The following is a 27,195-nucleotide window of genomic DNA, read 5'->3' as shown; positions in this document are numbered from 1 at the left end:
CAAGTACCCCTCCCCCACACTATACCCTCAGTGTACCCCTACACCACCAAGTACCTCTCCCCCCACACTATACTCTCAGTGCACCCCTATACCACCAAGTACCCCTCCCCCACACTATTCCCCTCTGTGCATCCCTATACCACCAAGTACCTCTACCCCCATACTATTCCCTCTGTGCACCCCTATACCAACAAGTACCTTCCCCCCCACACACTTTACCCTCAGGGCACCCCTATACCACCAAGTACCCCTCCCCCCACTATACCCTCAGTGCACCCCTATGCCAATAAGTACCCCTTCAACACACTATACCCTCAGTGCACCCTTATACCACCAAGTACCTCTACCCCCACACTATACACTCAGTGCACTCCTATACCACCAAGTACTTCTTTCCCCACCTTATAGTCTCAGGGTACCCCTATACCACCAAGTAGCCATCCAACACACTATACCCTCAGTGCACCCCTATACCACCAGGTATCTCTCCCTGCACACTATTCCCCTCTGTGCACCCCTATACCACAAAGTACCCCTACCCTACACTATTCCCCTCTGTGCACCCCTATACCACAAAGTACCCCTACCCTACACTATTCCCCTCTGTGCACCCCTATACCACAAAGTACCCCTACCCTACACTATTCCCCCCTGTGCACCCCTATACCACAAAGTACCCCTACCCTACACTATTCCCCTCTGTGCACCCCTATACCACAAAGTACCCCTACTCTACACTATTCCCCTCTGTGCACCCCTATACCACAAAGTACCCCTACCCTACACTATTCCCCTCTGTGCACCTCTATACCACAAAGTACCCCTACCCCACACTATTCCCCTCTGTGCATCCCTATACCACGAAGTACCCCTACTCTACACTATTCCCCTCTGTGCACCCTATACGACTAAGCAATAATAAAAAAATAAATAATAATAATAATAATAATAATAATAAAAAAAAATGAAAAAAGTACCCCTCCCCTACACTATTTCCCTCTACCTCCTTCCCCAATCTTCCATGTAAATCCCTTAACTGCTTATTTGCTATAAATATGCATATGCTGAGAAAAGTTTTATGTCAAAAGTCTGAGGCTGAAAGTTTGGAATTTCCCCACAGTTAGACCCCCCTGGCTCCCTACCATACTAATAACCAGATTGACATCTGTTGTATTTTTCATTCTATAGAAAATGCTGGTGTTCACAAACACATACGAAGTATAATAAATGTCATAGTTAATAAACTAATAATGAGTGCAAAAAAAGATAACATTAACAGTATTAACAGTAAACTTCAGAAAAGAAAAAATCAAGAAAAAAACATAAAACAGACTCCCAGCTGCAAGATGCTGTTATATATCATTTAGGCACAGAGCTATGCTGGGCTTTCCCAGTGAAGGCAGCTTTTTTTGTAAGTGATGAAATAAGTGGGAGGGGCTAAGGCTGTAGGAGTGAGATAGGCTCTATAAATTCGTCTAGCATAGTTAGTATTGTAGACATTACAGAGATACACAAAAGAGCTGGCAGGTAAGTTCTATGCACAGCTGGTTTGATCTTCCTGTATATATTTATTTATATATATATATATATATATATATATATATATATATATATATATATATATATATGTGTGTGTGTGTGTGTGTAAATGTATATGTGTGTATAAAGCAATTTGACTTTTACACACATATTTAACACTTTATTGCAAACAATAAAATAATTAAGGTGCTTGTTGTATGTGCTATAGAACCTTGTAGATAACACAGCCATTTTCACCATAAGGGTTTCTGCAGATGCATTATCTGGAAATATTAACCTCTTGATTACCTATGAAAGTTTTATTGTATTACCTGGTACCAGAGGGGTTAATGGAAAAAAACCCCGCAACTCTTCATTTATTAAAAGATATTGAAATGAGATTGGCAGATATTTGACTCCTTTTTATTTGCTTTTGTCATTAAGTCTGTCACACGCTTGTGCATAGCTTTTAGCAAAATATCACAGATAATGTCTTGCAACACGTGTGTCTTGCAATAGATCCCTTTTTCTACTGAATTTCCATGGTTGCACCATCAGGATTTTAATGTGTCTGGTTTTATTTGGGCTTTTGAATGTGAAAAATTGCTGATTAATGCAGGTCCTAAAGAATATAACCCTTAGAAAGTCTGTACTGTCACATGCAGCATAGCACAAGTGAAATGTTCAGTATCTCACACATACAGAGCTACATTATTTTATTTGAAAGCAGTGTAGTATTTAATCTATTCATTTGAATCTGGTTTGCAGCAAATAGAAAAAACCTTTCTGATGCTTTTAGATTCCTAGTTTTAAAGAGACGTTTTATGGGAAGTATACTGTTTTATAAACTGCAGTGAGAGCATTAATATGACATTTGTCTGCACTATAGAAATGAATATAGACAGCTGATTTATGTTATTTTATAGAGCATATTCACTTCAGTGTATGCAATCTCTCCTTCCTATTCATTACAGTACATTAAAGAGAATAGATTATTATTTCTCATTGAAGAAAACATTCTAAACCTTGAGAATATTGTAGATCTGAGTTTCACAGCACATGAGGGAGAAATTGTGGCTGTTGTATGTCTGCAAAATGAGATAGTGTATTAAATATATTTCTCATTCCTAACCAGTTCTCTTTCTTATCATGTTATACAGAAGAAAGCAAAAGTCTATTCACATTCTAGTAAGGAGATGGTTAACCTGTGTTTGTAAATTGTAATATCAGTTGGATAAACACCAGTGACATCTTGTTTCAATTCAAGATTTATGTTTCATAATAAAATGAGATTCAGCTGCTTGCATTTAAACCCACACACAACAATATTACTATTAAGGTGGCAGAGCAGTTTGGCATCATGTCCTGTGATTACCGATGAATTGGCCTCTCCCTAATCAGAAAGGGAAAGGCTGTGGAAGAATGAGGAAATTATTTCAAAATATAATAAGTTTATTTGGTGGCTTATAACCAGTTATCACCATTCTAAGCAATAAGTTGCATCCCTTTCTGACTGCCAAGGCATTAACATTGCACCTCTTTCTTTACATATATGTTTTGTAGAATATGAAGCCTTTTTTTTCCTATTGACTCATCAAACCTCAGATGTTTTTTATTTCTTACAAGAGTTTGTGTATATATAAATATTGCTAAAATCCATGACATTTCCACAGATAAACATTGGCAGCACAATAGGTTATACAGAAGAGCTCAGTGCATTTCAACGTGGCACTGTCAAAGGATGCCATCTTTGCCACAAGTCAGTTTGTGAAATGTCTGCCAAGGGGATTATTATTATTTTTTTTTTTTAAGAATCCTCAATTGTGAATTTAGGTGAATGCAAAACCTTGTTTTAATAGCAAAATCACTGTATGACAGTCTCTGTTATCTATCTGTCTGTGTCTATCTATCTATCTAGTTATCTATCTATCTGTCTATCAATAATCTATTTATCATCTAGTATCTATCTATCTATCATATATCTACCTATCTATTTATCTATGTATCATCATCTAGCGTCTATCTATATATCTAGCATCTATCTGTCTATTTATCTATCAATCATTATCTAGCATTTATCTTTCTATCTAATTGTTTATTATAGATATATATATATATATATATATATATATATATATATATATATATATATATATATATATATATATATATATATATATATATAAAATCTTGGCATCTGATATATTGTGAATCTTTTGGTAAACAAACAAATATTTAGGTGCCAGCTTTTTTTTTACTTTATCAATACTTTCCATTGATAATTAAAACATCATAATGATGAATTCATTGTTTTTGTAGTTTTGCAGGATTGACTGTATTTATGAAGAAATTAAATAAAATGTGTGGACAATCTGGGAAACCTTCTTCTCCAAATGAAAATCATATTAATGAACAAATTGAAGAAGGTACCAAACAACGGTCTGGAGCCTTAAAAAGGATAAGAAAATATTTTATGTGCACCCTCCTCCCTAACTCTAGATCAAGGAGTCCAATAAATGAGATCAATATAAACAATGAAAGCATAACAGGTAAAACTGCATGATTTATATATACACATGCACACACACATTGAAAAATACTTGAGAATGTTGCACTTTGTAATTATATTAAAGGGACAGTCTACTCCAGAATTGTTATTGTTTAAAAAAGGTAGACAATGCATTTTATTACCCATTCCCCAGTTTTACATAAACAACACGGTTATAATAATACACTTTTTTACTTCTGTGATTACCTTGTATCTAAGCCTCTGCAGACTGTCCCTTTATTTCAGTTCTTTTGACAGACTTGTATTTTAGCCAATCAGTGCCCTCTCATAAGTAACTCCACGAGTGTGAGCACAATGTTATCTATACGGCACACATGAACTACCACCCTCTAGCTGTGACAAGATGTCAAATGAATTCATATAAGAGGGGGCCTTCAAGGGCTTAGAAATTAGCATATGAGCCCCCTAAGGTTATCTTTCAACAAAGAATACCAAAAGAACAAAGCAAAATTGATGATAAAAGTAAATTGTAAAGTTGTTTAAAATGACATGCCCTATCAGAATCATGAAAGTTTCTTTTTGACTTGGCTGTCACTTTAATGTCCGTTTGAGAAATGTTGTTAAAGATACAGTTGCAGTAAAAAATGAACTCATAATTCCCAAAAAACGCTATAAATTTGTATTGAATATCTAAGTATAAATGTTTTATTTATTTATTTTTTTCTGCAGCGGAAACAATAAAAGAGAACATTTTGCAGAAAAGATACGAAGACGCCAGCAAGGATCTGATTACATTAGAACATAATATTTGCAAGTTGATCGATGAAAAACAACGTGAAGAAAAGGAGCGACAGCTGGAGATGCTCTATGAACAATTGGAAAATGAGGTCTTCCAAGTAATAAAAAAATCAATAACACAAGCAGATTTATTGGAGCAATCAGTGAAGGCAATTCTAAAACAGGACGCAGAAGACTCTCTTTATATTGAAAACAGTGGTAACTTAATCACTAACATTGGGCGGCCAAGGAAATGGAGACAGAAATGGAAGAATTTTGTAAAGCTATCAGTGCAGGACAGAATGAGCCAAATTCCTGACCCTTCCCCTGGCACCTATCAGTCCTCTTTCTCACACACATTAGCCTACTTAGGAAGGACCTGCAAAAATGATCTCATCCACGTGGTGGAAGCTCTCAAACAATATTACCCAGATGAATTTGATGTATGCAATACGTATGCGCAGTATTATCACCAGGAGTTAAAATCTCACATGAGCATTGCTGAAGATTTTGAACTTGGAGGAAAAGATATCCATCTTCTTCTGTGTTGGGTCTTTAACATATATCCAAAGTAAGTCAACCATGTTGAATGTATCTGCTACCACTGATATCTTTCTGAACCATATCTCTGGAGAGACCCATTATCCATGGCTATGAAATTCTCTACCCTGCTTAACGGGTCTTTTAAACCATTGTATCCGGGCCCAGTGCCACCTCCAGAGTTAATTATTTATATCCACAAGCTTTGTGCTTATGGTTAGCTCCTGAAATCACAACTTTCCTACAGTAAAGGAAGTTCCAAATAGGATATGTTGCTATTCCTATTTCCTTAATGCACAGGAAAGTGTATACAAAAAATGAATTAAAAAAGAAAATCAAACTTAATGTGTATTTCTAATCATATTATATTTGTCTAAAGTATTATCTGAGAGTTTATCTTAAAATGATACTAATCAGATGAGGTATTATCAAAATAGAATACTTTCCCTGGTCAAAAAGGATGGTCTTCTTGAGTCATTCTAAAGTAATGTATGAACAAGACTAGTCATCAGAAGCCATCCTGAAGTTTGCCCACAGACCAAAATATTTAAATGAGATGGCTCTAGAGTCATTCACTGGCTGTTCATGCTTGTGAAGTAATCAGTAAGGTAATCTGATAATCATTCTGAAGTCATTACACAGAATGTTTTTACCTTAGCTGATGACTTTACAGCCTGATGATGTCGGATGATGAGCAAATTACTTCTAAAGTAGTTTGATGATCATCAAATGACTCCAAGATGGTCTCTAAAGTATTCCTGTTTGTCATGGGCTGTCTATCATACATGTTTTTTATATTCAAACACTAAATACTGACATGCTTTGAGAAACCTTTAAAGCTTTTTGAACTACATTGTTATAAATTCCTTATATACAATTTAAAGGGGCATTACTGATCCTAGCTAACAAAGCATTTGAACAATAACTTGATACAGCAGGTCACAGAGAGTGATTGGCTGCTGTGTGTGTGACTGTCACTCTTGATTGGCTGCTGTGTGTGACTGCCACTGTTGATTGGTTGCTGTGTGTGACTGCCACTCTTGATTGGCTGCTGTGTGTGACTGCCACTCTTGATTGGCTGCTGTGTGTGACTGCCACTCTTGATTAGCTTACTAACCATATTTTACTCCGGAGGTGCAATGACTGTGGCTTTTGAGTTGGGGATTTACCTGCGTGGGGTAAACACATAGTTAGCTGGGGTCAGTCATTTTTGGTTTAGGATGATCCTTTAACACTGTCTTTTACAAACCAGTTTATCCATGAAACTCTTTTAAAGGGACACTAAACCCACATTTTTTTCTTTCATGATTCAGATAGAGCATGCAATTTTAAGCAACTTTCTAATTTACTCCTATTATTAATTTTTCTTAGTTTTTTTCTTTGTTTAAAAAGCAGGAATGTGATGCATAGGAGCCAGCCCATTTTTGGTTGAGAATCTGGGTTATGCTTGCTTATTGGTGGGTAAATGTTAGCCTCCAATAAGCAAGCACTATCCATGAAGCTGAACCTAAAATGGTCTGGCTGCTAAGATTTTCATTCCTGCTTTTAAAATAAAGATAGCAAGAGAACAAAGAAAATTTGATAATAGGAGTAAATTAGAAAGTTGCTTAAAAGGTCATGCTCTAACAGAATCATGAAAGAAAAAAATTTGTTTCAGTGTCCCTTTAAGGCTTCAAGATTGGGTACTAGGATGTCAAAATAGGTCCTAGGATACAGAAATCCACTGTAATTCCCTCTTCTCCAGAATTACATAAACCGATTCCTCTATAAATGAACACTGGCAAGCAGCTAATAAGAGTTCATTGCGTTCAAATATGCTGTAGGTACATTTTTAGATGGGCTGGGCACTCGCCCCACACACTTAGGAGGTATATTTCTTCTGCTGCCTCTTATTTAAATAGCTTTTCTATACCAAGTACTACATTTTCAAGAAAGGTGACAAATGCAGCTATTTCAGATGACAAAATAAATGTAAATGAGTGATTTGTAATCAATGTAATACACTCCAGCAGGTATGTCCCTTTAACACTGAAAAACTTTTAGCCAGAAGAGCTGATGCCAGTAAGTCCTCTTCTGCTGGAATTCACATATTTTTTAAAATATTTTTTGTGTGGGACTATTTTATGAGTGACTTTTTTATACATAGTGCAATATGTAGGAGCTCCTCAGAGGTGTGTTAAAATACTAAGGTTCCTTGTTTTATTCCATTAAAAAAGTAATTATAAGATTAGTAAAACCATGTTATTCTGCATCTATGTGAGTGGAAACTGTGCTGACCTTCTCTAACCTTGTAGTTTCTTTAGAGGCACTAAATAGCTAATCAGAGATGCAGAAAAAGTACATTTAATAGTCTTTTTTCCTGATATTTCAAATAGGTTATTTAAAGGGATTTGAAATTGTAATGTTTCCTTTCATTATTCAGAGAGAATGTATTATATACTGTATATATAACAGATTTTTTTGGTTGCTTTGATTCTGCATAGAAATAGAAGGGGCTGCTAGAGTTTTGTAATTTGGATAGGGTGGGCAGTTTTAGAAATGTGATTCTTTTGCCAAATGTTCATCTTTTTCTTGGTCTCTATTGTTGAGACACTTAGCTCTGTTCCATAGCAGAATAACTAGGTTGGCTCTGGAGTGTGCATGTGACTTGAGCATTATATATAGTATAAAACAGTGTTACACATAGCTCTCTCATGGAAATAGAGATAAGAGAAAAAGTTAAGCGACAGCTTTAGCCAGCGTGGTAAAGGGGTGCATTTAGTTAAATGGTGCTATGGTACTATCACAGCGCCCCCATGAGCGCTTTTTGAAAAAAGACAGGATCAGAATAGGCTGGTGAAGATTGCAAGGTAAGTATAGCTCTGCGGACTTAAATCCCACAAAACTCTTTATCTTTTGCAGATATTACTGAGTTAATGTTACATCATTTTGCACATAGTGCAGAATTATGTAACATTCATTTTTATGTTTACTGTCCCTTTAAATTAAAAGTGGAAAGGTTTTTATTTCTTCTTTTTTTTAACTGTTCTCTATACCTGAACCATAGAACTTTAAAGTTAGTTGAAACACTTTGAGACTGTTATATAAAATGTTTAATTCTGTGTAGTTTAAACCTAGATTTCCTTGTACCTTATCTCTTTTGCTGAGTACAATTATGGACAAATAAAGTGTTCAAACAATGACTTTGTAAGATATAAGAATGTTAAATGGACTTTAAACCCTGTTAAATAGTTTGCCTACTATATCTGTCCCTACTTGTCCACAGCAGAAGAGATAAGATAATGAAAAACCTAGGGTACAAAAAGACTGTGCTCATCACTTTATAGAAACTATAACCTTAACTCATTTCTCCAATATTTCAATATTTAATATAAGGTATTTACTGTTTAGTGTCCCTTTTGTTTTCAATTCTATGTACCTTTAAATTGTTGTATTTATTTAGTCCCTATAATTCAACCAGACACTGTTTGGAAAGCTGCAGCTGTAGAAAAAGAATGTTATAGCTGAGTATGTATTGAGTAAACAAATCTGTAACAAAAATAATGACTTGATATTTCTACATTGCAGAGAGATACTAAACGATGCAGCTTTAGTCAGACACATAGACTTGACCAACCTAGAGCCTCTTTTGTCAGAGAAAAAGATCAGAGATTTTGAGGAATATTATTTGCCTTATGAAGTGGTAAGTGTTTTTTTTTTGTTTATTTCTTTTAACAATAAAAAAATTCTTATTTGTAGTAGACATGCAAAACATGTGTTATTAATTTGCAATATTAATAAAGTTTGAAATAGAGAGACAAACACAAATATATATATATATATATATATATATATATATATATATATATATATATATATATATATATATACACATATACACACATATAAACACACACACATATATAAACACACACTTATATACAAACAAATACACATATACACACACACATAAACACACACACATATATAAACACACACACATAAACACACACACTTATATACAAACAAATACACATATACACACACATAAACACACACACATATATAGAAACATATACACATAAACACACTCACACATATATACACACATGTACACACACACATGTACACACATATATAATCACACACACAAACACACACATGTACACACATATACACATAAACATACCCATATATACACACTCACTCATATATACACACATTTATACACACTCACACATATATACACACACATACATATATATTGTACATCTGTACTGTGTATAGTGTGTTGTGTGATCAGTGCGTACATCTGTACTGTGTTTTCTTAAAGCAGCGTCCTGATTTCCTAAGATAAAGGTAATATTAGTGAGGAAATAGTAACTAAAAAGTTAGCAGATTCTACATATATATACACACTCACACATGTACACACTCATATACACACACATATGCACACATATAAACACATAAAGACACATACAAAAAATATATATATATATATATATATATATATATATATATGCATAGTATGTATCAGCTTTGCTATAATCACTTATTTTCCCACAGGTTATATTTGTTCCTGACACTTAGAAACTCATCCTCTGGCTTAGGGTTTTCAATACAAATATATTTAAATTTCTTCTATTGTTTTTTCTCTTTAGAATGCTGTGCAGAACTGGATGAATAAAAGTTTAGATCTGGAATTTGAACGCTGGAAGGCAGGGAAAGAACCTGTGACCTTGGGAGAATATTATCATTCAGAGCTACAAATAGATGTCATCCAGGTAATAATGATTTCATTAGCACTGTTAAATGGATATTCTAGTCAAAATTAAACTTTCATGATTCAGATAGAGCAGGCAATGTTAAGCAACTTTCTAATTTACTCCTATTTTCAATTTGTCTTGATTCTCTTGCTATCTTTATTTGAATGTAAGCTTACAAGCTGGCCCATTTTTGGTTCAGAACATGGGTAGTGCTTGCTGATTGGTGGATACATTTAGACACCAATCAGAAAGTGTTACCCAGAAGCTAAAACAAGAATGGGCCGGCTCCTATGCATAATAAAGATAGCAAGAGAAAAAATGATAATAGGAGTAAATTTTAAAGTTGTTTAAAATTGCATGTTCTATCTTAATCATGAAAGTTTAATTTTGACTAAACTATTCCTTTAAGGAACTATATGCCTTTATCTGTAGCAGGATGTTAAACAAATACTTTTTACAGAATTACAATGGAGGTCTCAAAAGAGCCGAAGAAATCAGACCAGAACTATCTAAAGAAATTAGTCCTCTCCTGGCAAAGGAATTGGAGGCGTTCTTAAGAAGGTAATACTAATTGTTACACTATGTTATTAGTTAATTACAAGGGAAGAAAGTATTGTCATCTTTTATAATGTCTTATGAGACATAACAATATTAGAGGTCATTTATAACCACACGCACACCCAGCATTTGGTACAATGCAGCATAAGATTAGGAAACATTTAATTGCCTCTATAATTAAAAAAAAGAAGCAATTTTATGTATTTGTTTGACATGAAAAAGCTAAATATTAAACGGTTTACAATGATATTGGAATTGATAGGATGTGCAGGTTTGTGCACCATATCTTAGGGATCAGTTGCTCACTTATTAAAAAAAACTCACCAACATGGAGAGAAATTATACAAACACTTTAACTTTTGAGTTGTTGTTTTTTAGAGCATTGTATAGTAATGCATGTGTCTGTTCCTATCCTGATATCCAGTACAATGCATAGCAAGAAAAACAGCTCTTTGGCTAAAATGTGCCTTTCTAAAATGTGACAGGGTCCTTGGAGTATTGATGAGACTTCTTAGATTCACCAGAATAGGGGGGAAACCCCCTCAGAAGCAAATAAATTATATATATATATATTTTAGTAGAATCATTTGTACTAATACATGTGTATTTGAAAAATGCTGTTATTCAAAACCTGTGTGCATTCCATTTGCCTGTAATGTTCCTTTAAATGTCTATATAACAACATGAAAAACTAAGAGAAGACAGACATCAGGATACATATTAATAAACAACATACATTAAAAAAAATACATATGAAAAGTTGCTAATGGACATGCAAAATAAGTATTTTATAAGTTATTGGAAATACATTAAGGGAAAAACTATTTTACTGTATACTGTCCCTTTAAAGTCAGAAATAAAGGGACATGTAACCCAATTTTGTTTTCTTTCATGATTTAGAAAGATTAGCAAGTTTAAATAACTTTGCAATTTATGTCTATAATCTAGTTTGCTTCATTCCCTTGATATCCTTTGTTGAAAAGCATATCTAAATAGGCTCAGTAGCTGCTGATTGGTGACTGCACATAGATGCCTTGTGTGATTGGATCACCCATCTGCACTGCTATTTCTTCAACAAGGGATATCTAAAGAATTAAGCAAATTAGATAATATAATTTAATTAGAATGTTGTTTACAATTGTATTCTCTATTTGAATCATGAAAGAAAAACATTGGGTTTCATGTCCCTTTAAACTTTAATGATTCAGATAGAACATTAAATTTTATACAACTTTCCAATTTACTTCCATTATCAAATTTGCTTTGTTCTTCTTGCATCCTTTGATGAAGAGTAAACCTAGAAAGGGTCAGGATTAGCAATGCCCTACTGGGAGCTAGCTGGGGATTTCTGGCTGCCCTTATATGCCTCTTGTCATTGCTTCATTTTATGTTCTCTGCTTGTTCCCAGTAGTGCAGCCGTCTTTTTAAAATTGTATGCTCTATATGAATCGTGAAAGTTTAATTTTGACATTTCTGTCCCTTTAACAAAAGATACAGAGACAAAAGTAAATTTGATAATAACAAATTTATTTTAATGGTTTTTTTTAATGTATGTTCAATCTAAATCATGAAAGTTTGACTACTATCTCTGTTTAATGGTTTGGTCCATTTTCAATTCAAACCTAAGTCACCCATGTGTTCTGTTCATGATTTCTAAATTTGTATTCTTTGTTTGTGACTCTACACACACATTGTGGTTGAAGCACCTCAGACCTTTACAAGTTGCTTCTGGAATTTTTGACATTGTCATCTCTCTGTCATGTGATTATCTCAGTAATGATGTTTTACGATTGCAAAAATCTTTGATAAACAATTGGATCCTTTCATTAGCAGCACATAGCACAAGAATAACTTGTTACTAATCCAGTTTAGTTCAGTATTTTCTACATATAAATTTATATTGAATGCTTAACTGACGCCAACAAAATGCCAAGCAATGCTATATATGAAAAAGTATTTTTTTTTCTGGCTTACAAATTTATTTCTTATCTGCTCCTCAGTCAATAAAGCCTGTTCATAAACAACAACATATATTTATTAAACCACGCTTTTCTTTTTAGATACAAGAGCTTATTTGAAGAATATAAAGAAAAAAACAAAACCCAGCAATTTTTTAAGGCTATTGTCATTGCCAATATAAACTGCTGCAGGAACTTTCAGTAAGTGATTATTACTGTACCTAGGATGTGAAGTTATTTACATTTCCAAAAACAATAATTCGCTATTATAATTCTGGTGTCATGTTGCCACTGAATGTTTCTTTTTTTATATGACAATGGGACTTCGAATGGATGTAAATATATCAAAAGGATTTTTTAGAGACTTTTCTAGAACATTTAACTAGCCAATAATATTAAAAAGAAATGCTAAATTAAGGGTGATGATGAATATTTGTGAGGTACTGTGTAGCTCTATAAACCCCCTTCTAAGTTTATTACTGAAACTTTTTTCATATTTAAAGGGACAGTCTACACCAGAATATTTATTGTTTAAAAAGATAGATAATCCCTTTATTACCCATTCCCCAGTTTTGCACAACCAACACAGTTATATAAATACACTTTTTTTACCTCTGTGTTTACCTTGTATCTAAGCATCTTCTGACAGCCCCCACGATTACATGACTTTTTAATTATTAGCTACTGACTTGGATTTTATCCAATAAGTGGAGTGTCTGCTACAAGCCACGGGTGTGATCACAATGTTATCTACATGACTCACATGAACTAGCACTCCCCTGTTGTGAAAAGCAAATAAGAAAGCATGTGATAAGAGGTTGTCTTTAATGGCTTAGAAACAGGCAGAAATGTAGAGGTTTTGAGGTTATAAAGTATATTTATATAACAATGTTGGTTGTGCAAAGCTGGGGAATGGGTAGTAAAGGCATTATCTATCTTTTTAAACAATAACAATTTTAGTGTTGACTGTCCCTTTAAAGGGACATGCTAATGCAAAAATATCACATGCCCTAATTCATTAGAGCATACAGTTTGCATTACTGTCTCTAGCTTACCAAGTGGGGTGGATGCTCTGATGCTATGGACTATGCTTGTTAAATGAGGAGAGTCCTAGTGTAAGTGAGGTGGTCAGATATGGTCTGGGGGAATCAAGTTAGGTGAATGTTGGCTTTGGACACAGCACTTTCACCAACCATGCTGACATAAGTGAACATCAATTATCGTGTTTAAGTTCAAGTTTCATTTATGGGTTGAGTTTTTCTTCTGTTCTTACCAAAAGAACAACCCCATCAATGACTGACTGTGTCCTGTAGGACTTGACCTATGTGTTTAACCCCATCAGCAGAAATTACATGCTAATTTGATTATGGATTTTTTGCATGTCCCTTTAATTCCACTTCTACTAAGTGTTATTAGATTCCCAGTTATAAATGTTTGTTATTCCAAGTTCTCCCTTTTTATTCATGTCCCTGTTCATGTATTATTTAAGTAACTATGAATACAATAAGGGGCAGTTAAGTAACCAGATGTAATCAGAACAGCTGTATATTCCGAAATCGCAGATGCGGAGGGCAGGTACATAGACAGTAACCCACTATGCATAGAGCAGATAGTCCTAGCCTTATAAAGCTAGTAATCCTATACACAGAAGCTTGTATACACTGCAGCTAATAATAAGCCCCCCCCCCCCCCGCACGCACACGGCGTGCACATTGCACTTACAGGAACCGGATGCCGGTTAGCTATGGGCCGCCCACCCGCCTCCCTGCTACACTCCCACCCACCAACGAACGGCACCATCACTACCGGTGCACAGAGGGCCACAGAGTGGCTCTCTCTGCATCGGAGGCTTGTAAAAGGGTATTGCAGGATGCCTCAATATCGAGGCATCACTGCAATACCCTGAGAGCTGCTGGAAGCAATTGCGATCGCTTCCAGCACTCTGTTAGACAACTGACGTACCAGGTACGTCTATTGTCATTAACTGTTTGTTTCTGCATGATGTACCTGGTACGCCAGTTGTCATTAAGGGGTTAAAGGGACACAGACCTAACATTTTTCTCTCATGATTCAAAAAGAGCATCCAATCCAACAACTTTTCAATATACTTCAATTATCAAATTTGCTTTGTTCTCTTGTTATCCTTTGTTCAATGAGCAGTAGTGAACTACTGGGAACTTGCTGATCACATCAGGTGAGCCAATGACAACATTCATATATGTGCAGCCACCAATCAGCAGCTAGCTTTCAGTTGTGCATTGCTGCTCTTGAGCCTATCTAGGTATGATTTTTAACAAAGGATACAAAAAGAGGCAAACAAATTAGATAAAAGAAGAAATTTGCAAAGTTGTTTAAAATTAGATGTTCTGTTTAAATAAAGGGGGAAAGAAAACATTTTTGGGGTTTCAGATCCCTTTAAGTTTAAACTGCTGTCCAGATTCCCCTCTGCTGCCCTGTATATGTTCCAATAGGAAGTTATGGTTTAATTACATTTTCTTTAACAAATAAATGACCTCATGAACTAATCTTAGATTAAACTAAAGAAAAATGTTCTCAGTGACAAATGATTTAACGAAAAAACACGTTTTGTATGTGCACATGCTTAATTACTAATAGAGAGAGGCCAAACAGAGCACGGGACATGTTGTAAATGGTCTGTACTTGCACAATATAAAGCAATGATTGCGGAACCGTTTCACCCTCAAACTGCCAGCTTAGATCATTGCTAAATACCTCTAAACACATGGAAAGCAGTGAGTGCAGACATTTGTATGATCAGGAATATATACAAATCTGATACACTATGAGTATCTCTATATGTCTACTAATTGTGTGACTTGTAAATAACAGAGTATCCAATGGGTCTGTGTTTGTACATAAGCTAAACATCAATGTTTTTATTTTAGGGACTATATCAATGGAAGGGTCATTGATTTAGAACCTGAGATGAAGCAAAATATGAATTTAACCTTACAGGATTTTGAGACTCTAGCAAATGACATTCTACTTCAGGATCTGTTTCTAGAGTTAAAGGTAAATTATTATGTAATATATGATCCATTAGGTGACTGATATCATGTCTCTTACACTGCATCACTTACACATCCTATTTCTCAGGATCATGTATTATTAAATGTATTTAATTAACCACAAGAGTTACGGAGTTGTGGTTATCTTTAGCATCCAAGTGGTTAAACATGATGCAAGGGTCATAAAGATAAACTACCTTCTTAAAAAATAATCTTATAAAGCAATGATTAGCTATTATATACCCTACACTGGGTCAGAATGATCTAATACTTAGTTCCTCATTTATAACCAAGGGCAAGAAATATTAATATTCATACATTTATTTAGAACTTTCTAATATGTTTAGTAAAGATCAAATTATTATTGTGGTCAAATTTACAGCCGTAATAACATTAATTACATTAGTTTTGTGTTTGGAGCACTCTCTCATTGTAGTATTCCTTCCATAGATGTGTTTAACCCCAAAAAGGGTTTAAACCATAGCTTAGGTCACCTCCGGAGTAGCAATATACTTATGCTGCTAAGCTGAACATGTTTAGTAATTGGCTATTAAGCACATATGGTGGACCTGATTGGCTTAAAGGGATAGTAAACCCCACCATTTTCTTTCATGATTCGGATACAACATACATTTTTAAACAACTTTCCAATTTAATTCTATTATCAAATTATCTTCATTCTCTTGTTATCCATTGCTGAAGGGACAGCATTGCACTAGTGACAGGAAGCTGAAAATATCTATTTAGCCAATCACAAGAGACAAATGTGTGCAGGCACCAATTAGCAGCAGCTCCCACTAGTGTATGATATGTGCATATTCATTTTTTAACAAGGGATACTAAGAGGACAAAGCACATTTGAAAATAGAAGTGAATTTAAAAGTGTCTTAAAATGACATGCTCTATCTGAATCATGCAAGTTTAATTTTGACTTTTCCTATCCCTTTAATGGTTGTGTTCTATGAGCCAAATGTATTAAATGGCATGTGTGTGTACAAGTTTTTCAACTTAAGAACTTGTCCGCACGGCTTCACAGCGTATGGGCTGTGGAATCTGTTTGTACGCTGCCTTTATATATCATTACACACTCAATCGACCAATTGCATGAGAGAAGGGCCTGTCAATCACCCCAAGTGAGCGTGTTCAGGTTTATTTCTCTCTACCAACTCAGAGATGGCGCAGATTGTAAGAAGCAGCTTCTTACATAGCGGGAAGCAGGCTCTGATGTGCGAACCTGCCCCGCAAGGGTTTCAAAGCAGCATATGCTGCTTAGTATATGAAGTCCATAATCCTAGGCAAGCAATAGTGCAATCATTCAAATGTTCTAGCTCGTAGGATCATTTAATTAACTCTCCTATACACAGAAAAAAACAATGTTGTTTAAAAAACATTCTTTTAAATTCATTACAGAAAATGTGGAACCTGAGTTAAAGTGTAAAAATATGTCAAACACATAATGTAATTCCCTGTAAATACAAAGTCTAGTGATTTCTTAAATCAATATTTAATCTCATAAAATGTTTAATGAAGAGAAATTAAACTATGGTGCAATATATACATGCATTATTTTCATTTGGCGAATTTTCTTTAAAGGGACATTAGAGTGCATTTGTTAGAGCATGTCATTTTAACACTAGCAACCCTGCAATTGGGGTTAAACACATAGTTAAAGGGACAGTTTACTCAAAAAATGTCTCCCCTTCAATTTGTTCCCAATTATTTACTTTACCTGCTGTAGTGTATTAAATTGTTTATAAGTATTTCCATTGCCCTTATATTGGCATTTTAAATAGTTTATGTAGTCTGTGGAATCCACACCCATCCTTAAAGTTTTTGGCCTGGAGGCCAAGCTGTGTTAACACAGCCAGTAGAAGAAATTACACTCCCAGTGGGTTATAGAAGAGATAAGGTAATACAATGTTAATGTTCCATTGTTCTCTCCAAGTATTGGTGATTGGTTTATGGACAGATATAAGATAAAGAAGCAGGTATATTTGCACAATGTGATAAAGTAATGAGATCTGATTATACCTACAAGCCCAACCCATTTTATTAGGTTGTGGCTTCAAAACACAAAATCAGCTAATTCATATACACAAATAAGCCTTAAAAAAGCAAATCTCGTTCATTTTATACTCTGCAGCTGGTAAAAAAAGTAATTGGAAACACATTAAGGGAAAAACAATTGTATAGTATACTGTCCCTTTAAAGCACTACACAACAGCATTAGAGAACTGCTGGTCTAGATTGATCACCCAATCAGCAACTTTGCTTGTTACATCAGTCTCAACATGCTAATAGACTTTAAAGGGTGATTTCAAGTTTAATTATATTTTTGTTTCTTATTGTTACCCTTAGGATCCTTTCAGAATGCTTTCCAAAGGAAACAGTCTCTGTGAAGACAAAACCATTAAGGAAATAATGAAAATTACAAAAAAACATGTTTCCCCATATAGAACTTTAATGCGTCCTTGTTATCAGGTAAATACAGCACAATTCCAGAAGGGAGAAAAGAAAGCATGATTAAGGGGTAACACCTGAAACGTCGTTGTTTTATTGTCTTTTTTGGAGTTGATGTGAATAAATAATACATCTTTTAAGATTACTGGAGTGCTGCCATTTGATTTGCTCTATTAGAAAAAGAGAGCATTGGAACCTTGAGTTTTGCTATTTCTTTAGTGAGCTTGTTTGACTATAGACTGCACTTTAAAGGGATGTGGAAAATAAAGTGGTCTTTGCAATAATAATAATAATTAAATGTATACTAAAACTAGGAAGGTGAGCATGTCTGTGCTAATCCTGCATTTTTATTAGCTGATGGGTACAATTCTCACAACTGTATTGTTCAATACAATGTTTATTAAAGGAACAGTCAACTCCAAAATTGTTATTGTTTAAAAAGATAGATAATCCCTTTATTACCCATTCCCCAGTTTTGCACAACCAACACTGTTATATTAATATACTTTTTACCTCTGTAATTACCTTGTATCTAAGCCTCTTCTGACAACCCCCTGATCACATGACTTTTTATTTATTATCTATTGACTTGCATTTTAGCCAATTAGTGCTGTGTTGTGCACAACTTCACAGGCGTGAGCCCAATGTTATCTATATGGCCCACATGAACTAGGAGTCTCCTGTTGTGAAAATCAAATAAAAAAAGCCTGTGATAAGAGGCTGTCTGTAGTGGCTTAGAAGCAGGCAGAAATTTAGAGATGTAAATGTTATAAAGTATGTTAATACAACAATGTTAGTTGTGCAAAGCTGGGGAATGGGAAGTAAAGGTGTTATCTATCTTTTTAAACAATAACAATTTTGGTGTTGACTGTCCCTTTAAGCACAGAAACATCAATCAAAACATAAACATTTTAATATTTTATTTTTTTATATGTAGCAAGAAAAATAATTCATCCTTGTACATGTCATTAAATGGACACTAAACCCAATTTTTTTCTTTCATGAATCAGATAGAGCAGGCAATTTTAAGCAACTTTCTAATTTACTCCTATTATCAATTTTTCTTCGTTCTCTTGCTTTCTTTATTTGAAAAAAAAGGCATCTAAGCGAAGGAGCCAGACAATTTTTGGTTTAGCACCATGGACAGCACTTGTTTATTGGTGCTGTCCAATCAGCAAGGACAACCCACGTTGTGAACCAAAAATGGGCCGGCTTCTAAACTTACATTCTTGCTTTTCAAATAAAGATAGCAAGAGAATGAAGACAAATTGATAATAGGAGGAAATTAGAAAGTTGCTTAAAATTGCATGCTCTATCTGAATCATGAAAGAAAAAAATTGGGTTCAGTGTCCCTTTAAGTTGAGTATGTTCTGTCTATTTATCTTTATATGTTCTGTATATCTATCAATCTTTCTATCTATCTATCTTTATATGTATATCTATCTATATCTATCTAATATATATTAGTTTTTATTAGAATATCAATATTAGGGATATGTATATTTATCTGTCTATTTTCTCTCTATCCTTTTTTCACTCTCAGACTATAATCTAGTTTGTATGGAGCATTACACAAGACAATCCCTATTTCTACGCTCTTGCAATATAGAAGAACACAGACTCAAACCTGATGTTCACAAAGCAGGAAATAAAGGGAACAAGGTGGAAATACTTTTGGGGGAGGCAAATAGAAATAGAATATTAGTGGTTCATCATGTTACAAACAGGATTAAGTTAATATGTTATGAACATTCTTGTTATCAGTATTTACTTACAAATGTCATTTTAATTACAGAATATGATGGGAAAGGTCCACAGACACCTGGTTCAGGAATATGTCACCAGGCTTCTAAAGAAGAAAGTGAGCTTTAAAAAGGATAATGAGCAACAGAATCTAGCTACACAAACCCACAGAAATGCAGATCTGATCAATGACTTCTGCTCTGTAAGTGATGTCAGTATTTATGGATTGAATATAAAATTATATTAATATAAGTAAAAGAGAGAAAGAGAATGTATACAATTGTATCTTCATTTATTCTCTAGCACCTTAAGTAATGTAAAGTATTACATTGTGCTTGCAGGTTCGTGGAATTCAAAGGGGCTTAAAGTCAGAATTAAACTGTTATGATTCAGAGAGAGCATGTCATTTTAAACAACTTTCCAGTTTACTTCTATTATCAAATTTGCTTCATTCTCTTGGTATCACTTTGAAGAGTAAACCTAGGAGCAGCAATGCACTATTGGGAACTGAGCTAGTAAGTCAGTCACAAGAGGCATATATGTGCAGTCACCAATCAACAGCTAGTGCCCAATAGTGCATTGCTGCAGCATAACCTTCCTATGTATTCTTTTCAACAATGAACATCAAGAAAACAAAGCAAATTTGAAAATAAAAGTGTATTGGAAAGTTGTATGCTGAATATTAGAAATTTAATTTGACTTTACTGTCTCTTTTAACACTTTTAACATGTAACTTTGTTAAAGCCCTTTCCATTACCGTATCCTAAGTTAGACTTAGGAGGATGAATGTATCTTCAGCACACACACACACAAAGACACACACACACACACATAGACACGCATACACACAGAAACACAAACACACACAGACCCACACACACACACAGACCCACACACACACACAAAGACACACACATAGACACGCATACACACAGAAACACACACACACAGAAACACACACAGACACACACAAATAGACACACACACACAGAAACACACACATAGACACACAAACACACACACACACACACACAAAGACAACAAATGCAAATACACACACACAGAGACAAGCACATACACACAAAGACAAACAGACACGCAAATATATACACACAAAGACAAACACATACACAGGCAGGCATATGCGTACACACAAACACACACAAAGACAAACACATACACAGACGCTCATATACATACACACAAGCAAACACAGACATGCATTTACATACACACAGACACAAACTATTTTAAATCAAAGCCATTGCAATGCATTAGTAACCTCCTTATCATATCCATCTGTAGCATAATAACACATGATAACAATTCTACAGAGCTTTTACAGTGAAGAAGAAAACAAAGTTGTACTTTCTAAGTACTGGTCTTTGTTTATACAGTGAGAGATAAGACAACAATGACTTTGTGTAGATATAGATATAGAAAGATAGGATAGTATGGTCTGTTCTCCCTACAAGCTCAGGCTCAGCCCATTTGAATGAGTTGTGGGTTTAATGAGCAAAACAGATATTTCACATACACAAATAAACCTAAAGGACTTGGATTTTCCATATAACAAGTCAGTGGAAACACTTTCCCTTTAATATCATTGTTGCTTTTGCATTTACCTCTTACACATGCATATAATGAATAAATATTAAACAACTTGAGAATTCATATGCGTAGCTACTATAAACCACTGGAATCTTTACTATATAAGCAATAATTAGAAATACTATGCACCCTCTATTTAGAAAAAATAAAAAAAATAAAACAGATATCATTTACCAAAGTACATGATTTGTCCAGCCCACATATCTTTTTCATCTGCCTTTAATTTCCTATGTAAACTAGGAGAATTGTTTTAGAATTCCAAACATTTATTCAAATTCCTAGGTAAAGATCTCAAGGTTTTGTGTTTCATGCACTGTTTAAAATCTATGCAGCCTCATCACATTTATTTTATTAGTTAGACGTTTTAAGAACAACATTAATCACCCTTTTGCTTTTCTTGGTGATTATATTTTATTTGAACAAATGTGAAATATAATGTGAATACTCAGTGCAGAATGTTTATTGTTTTTATAACAGGAGTCAAATACTTCTTGGCTGAACCCTCTAATCCACCAACTCGCAGAAATCATTAGCCTTAAGGATGTAAATGCTATTCAAGTTGAAGTTGCTGCCCTTGCTTACGATTTTCCTGATATTGAGTAAGAAATGCCCTCTTGCAATTTATTCATTTTTTAATCGTATGAAATATTAAAATCACATTATGATGTCTAATTATTATTTTTTTTATATATATATATATATATATATATATATATATATATATATATATATATATATATATATATATATATATATATATATATGTGACTTTATTTTAATGGGAAAGTGTACAGCAAAATTGGTTTCTTCTTAAAGGAACACAAGTCAAAATTAAACTTTTGTCATTCAGAGAAGGCACATAATTTTATAAACCTTCCAATTCATGTCCATGTGCACAATCTTTTTATATGCACAATTTTTGATGCATCAGTTCCTACTGAGCATGTGCAAGAATTCACACTATACAGTATACTTATATGCATTTTGTGATTGGCTCATAGCAGTCACATGATGCAGGGGTAACAAAAATTGAACTAAGCTTGTAATGTTTCAGAACCAAAATCTACTACTCATTTGAAATTCAGGGGCCTGATTATTTAAACTTCTCTGTTTTTCACACTGTCCCTCGCAGGGGCTGCCCTTGTGGGATTATCTTTAAAAAGGGGCAGTTCCTGCTTTTGGCAAGATATCTCCTAAAGAAAGTAATGGAGGTTGCTGGAAAGGAAAACGTTGTTGTGTAGAGTGAAGTTAGCAAAAACAAATCACATCGTGCTGCTCTATATGTATAGCATCTTGCAATCGCCTCAGTTTTCATACGCATGTATTTTTCTATTAGGGTATTAAGTATTTTGCATATTTTGTCACAACCTCGCCACTAAGGATGTGCAAATGTTTCACAACGTTAAAAAAAAAATAAACAAATTTTAACACATTTGTTAGTTCGTTTTGAATTTCGAATGTTTGTACAAGATTCTAACATTTGTTTAATGTAATAGTATTTCTAATGCTTTGTTTAAATGTAATATTCAATTTGAATTTTTCTAATAATTCAAATCAAATTATGCAATATTCAAATTTGAAAAATTCAATTTTTGTTTTTCAGTATTCAGTAATTTTTACAAAATAGCTGTTTTTGTTTTATCAAGAGGTCAAAGCTATTAAGAAATAGTTTAAGCCAAAATTGACATGAAAAACATTAGGCAAAAAAAGGGTTTTCTGATGGATTGGAATATCGATTAGAAGGTTTAAAAGCAAAGTATTGTGTTTAGGTTTCCACAATGCTAATCCAGATTTTCAGATGTATTGCAAATAGCTTTAAAGGGTCATTATAGTGTTAAAACTGCTCTGATTTGTTACCTCGTTCCTGAGCCTACCTCAGTATGCTGCTATGAAATAGTGTTTTTGTTGTTTTTTTTTAAATATTTCTCTCTCTCTCTGAATTATGAAAGTTACATTTTGTTTTTTGTGTCCTTTTTTCTTTACTTTTGTTTTTTTAATACATTTTTATGGGTGTTTTCCCCATGTTCATCTGGCAGTGTTGTTTTTTTTTTTTATATTTGAATAATGACAAACCAGTGAATGCTAATATTTACATATCATTATGTTCTCTGGACTTAAAATGTGATGGGGAATTCCCAGGATAACATGAATAATTTTTGTTTACTGAAAAGTAAAATCTGCTGAATCTCAAATTATTTTTTTTCATTGCTGTTTTACATCACTGTGTATTAAAAATGATAATAATAATAATTATATATATATTGATCATACATTTTAAAAAGCATTCATTTTCAATAGTTACTTTATCACAATGTATATTATTATCTAGTATAATGTAATCATGTCACACCTAGTGTAGAAGGATTTGAAGCCAACTGTACTTGTCCCAATATGTTTAAAGAGCATTGACTAACATTGTGCAATAAACTATTAAAACAGGAAAACACATTTAAAGAAAAACACTTTATTAATGAATTACTGTGCTAACTCATTGGATATTTAGCATTGAGACCCTTGTAGAGTATATTTCATAGATAAAGATCATACTAGGGCAAAAATTGAAACTCTGTGCTTAGCCCTTTCATTTAAACACATTGTTAAAGTCCCGCTTGGGAGCCACAGAGAACTTCTTGTCCTGAACAACAACAGCTAATGAGCCATTCGGCAGCCGATAAACCCCACCTATCATCTGCTGTGTTCAGCTTGGCACCTGCAGCATTTGCGGCAAAGAGTGTAAAACTTAAGCTATGTGTTTAACCTTTTTGTGTGAGTTAAACACACAGAGTTGGATTCTCAGTGGTGCACAATGCCATGCTTTAATGAATTGTATGTAATTTTTTTGTATGTAATCTTTAAATTAACTGTAGTGCGGTTTCTGACCACACAACATGCAGTATAGTTCTTAATTACTGATACATGAAATATGATTTGAATGTCCCTTTAAAGGGACAGTGAAGACATTTCTGTTGTGTTGCTATAGAATAAAATACTAGCCAACATTTTTTAAATAAATTAACATCCTTTTTACTGCAATTAGTTTTCAAAATCCACCTGCCATTGGCCTTATTTGGAGGAGACAATCTGGTCTTTAGCCTGCAGACAACAAAGCTAGCCACAGTCATAGTTAGTATAAAATACATTAGTGAAAGCTAATTAGTGACCGGTATGTAGCAGAGTTAGCTATGATAAATCAACATTTCATGTTCTTAGAAGTAGAAATTGCTAAAAAAAAATTAAAGCTAAATAACATGAAAAAAATAATCATGAAAGTATTTAGCAAAAGTTATTTCATTATGCATAACTTCTCAGAAAAAAAATCTAATTATAATATTCTCTTATTACAGGAAAAAGCACATTGAAGCTCTTTTACACATTAAAGGGGACCTTCGCAAAAAGGATGCAAATTCTATTGTACAAATGCTGAACACCAAAACCCCAGAAAATAAACATACAAACCCGCCATTTTTCTCATTAATTAAAGCACGTTGATTATTTCTGGCAACGCAACTTCTTTTTTTTTTCTTGTGGTTACTGTATTTCTCTTTTCATTTATGGAACTATGTTAGAGTGACCATTGTCCAGACACTTCTAACATTGCAGGCTTGTTTTAAAGCTAAATGTGTAAACCATTCAAGTACAGTCCAATTTACCTAAAATCTGTTCAGGTTTCATTATTCTACCATATGATGGAAAGTACATCCAATTCGGCCTTGATTATTTTTGAATATTTTCTGTTTTTATTTGTTAACATTTCAAAATGACAGCAAATTAGCTATGCGGATTCTGTTATAAAATGTGAAATGTGATATTTTTTTATGACCTCAGAAGTTTATGTAACATAAATATGTCTCTATTTATTTATGGGGTTTTTTTTACTTGTTTATAATTTATTCTCAAACTCATAAAAATGTATAGTTTTGTGTGATGTTAGAATTGCATTGCCGAAATGTAACTTAATGTTGTAACTTTATAATAGTTACATTGTTACATACATTCAAAGCTTCCTAAGTAAGCATTTCTAAAATACTGTATCCTCATCTTGCTTAATGTATTTTTTTATGTTAATGAAAAACTTTTGTTTTTTTATGTTCTGTGAAGTCATTTCAAACATACGGCTAAGTTATATTTAGCCATTTATTAATGTTTCACGCAGTATTTATTTCTTGTTTTTCACATAAAATTTACAAACCTTTCCAATGGAAAATTGTGTGATTTATTGACTACCCTCTGTGTAGCTTTTTGTTTTTTAATTTAATTTGGGAAAAGACAGATGAGATATTGTAGCCATTAGATTATAAATAGATGAGAAAATATACAGCATCATTTCATTCAACTTGAGTTCCAAGTAAAATTTATTATACACAAACCAGATTTTTTTTAAAATATATATATATATATATATATATATAAATACAGTGTGTGTATGTATATATATATATATATATATATATATATATATACACAAATAGTTCAAGCTTAGCACTCACTTCACATCAAAGCAGCCTCCAGGGTGCACTTCAAATTTGTTATATAACACAATATTAGGAAGGAAGGCACTCTATAATTCAACGATAATCACATTTATTATGGTATGATGTTTCGGGGGTCTCAACCCCTGTCTTCAGACCTATAAATATGCCAACAATTACTCACCCCATCCTGCCAATATATTTAGTAGTAACATTCGTGACGACTCCATTCCCATACGTTCACTTCCGCTGGCGTCAGCATGGCGGGCTCTGTCAAAACACGCCCACACCACACTGCTATGGCAACAAGCTCAATTACATCACTAAAATGGTAAACAATAACCTATTATGAATTTGCTACATTATATCTGAATAATCTATTGACAAACAGAACATCCAAAATCCAGTACGTTCTAATTTACTTCTATTATCAATTTTGCTTTGTTTTCTTGGTATCTTATTTGAAAAGCAGGAATGTAAGCTTAGGAGCCAGACCATTTTTGGTCCAGCACCTGGGTAGTGTTTACTGATTGGTGACTAAATGTAGCTTACATTCCTGCTTTTTCAAATAAAGATACTAAGAGGACGAAGAAAAAATTGATAATAGGAGTAAATTAGAAAGTTGCTTAAAATTGAGTGATCTATCTGAATCATGAAAGAAAAAAAATGTGGGTTTCATATCCCTTTAAGTGTTTAAACCGATAAGCCTGAGTGTTATCATACTACCTGTGTATGAGAGAGGAGCGTGTGTATCAGCCTATCTGTGTATGTATGTGTGAGACACAACCTTTGTATGTGCATGCTGTGAGATACAGCCTTTATGTGTGTGTATTTATGTACTGTGTGTGTTTGTATGTATTTTTGTGTGTATTTATTTAGTGTATGTATTTGTATGTGCTGTGAGATTCAGCCTTTATGTGTGTGTATTTATGTATTGTATGTGTTTGTATGTATTTGTGTGTGTTGTGAGAGACAGTGATTGTTTGTGCATATGTATGTGTAAGACACAACCTTTGTATGTGCATGCTGTGAGATTCAGCCTTTATGTGTGTGTATTTATGTATGTGTTTGTATGTATTTGTGTGTGTATTTATTTACTGTATGTGTTTGTATGTATTTGTATGTGCTGTGAGATTCAGCCTTTATGTGTGTGTATTTATGTATTGTATGTATTTGTGTGTGTTGTGAGAGTCAGTGATTGTTTGTATGTTGTGAGTCAGGAGACAGCCTAAGTGTGTGTGAGAGAGGCAGATTGCCTGTATCGCTGAGACTATG

General features: G+C 33.8%; 1 protein-coding gene across 1 annotated transcript; it reads left to right on the top strand.

Annotated features, from left to right (window-relative positions):
• The first annotated feature begins 1,512 nt into the window (after positions 1 to 1,512).
• On the top strand, positions 1,513 to 25,655 carry LOC128644830 (tumor necrosis factor alpha-induced protein 2). The gene is made up of 12 exons (XM_053697417.1): positions 1,513 to 1,527; positions 3,838 to 4,067; positions 4,757 to 5,375; positions 8,912 to 9,026; positions 9,988 to 10,110; positions 10,553 to 10,653; positions 12,711 to 12,809; positions 15,515 to 15,641; positions 17,996 to 18,118; positions 19,893 to 20,042; positions 21,929 to 22,050; positions 24,796 to 25,655. The coding sequence occupies exons 2-12, from the start codon at positions 3,860 to 3,862 to the stop codon at positions 24,938 to 24,940; spliced, it is 1,932 nt and encodes a 643-aa protein (XP_053553392.1). The 5' UTR covers positions 1,513 to 1,527; positions 3,838 to 3,859; the 3' UTR covers positions 24,941 to 25,655.
• Positions 25,656 to 27,195: the final 1,540 nt, after the last annotated feature.

The sequence above is a fragment of the Bombina bombina genome, chromosome 1 (genome assembly GCF_027579735.1).
Source record: "Bombina bombina isolate aBomBom1 chromosome 1, aBomBom1.pri, whole genome shotgun sequence".
In the NCBI taxonomy this organism is placed as follows: domain Eukaryota; kingdom Metazoa; phylum Chordata; class Amphibia; order Anura; family Bombinatoridae; genus Bombina; species Bombina bombina.
The sequence above is the reverse complement of the archived record's forward strand: the minus strand, read 5'-3'. Positions and strand labels throughout refer to the sequence as shown.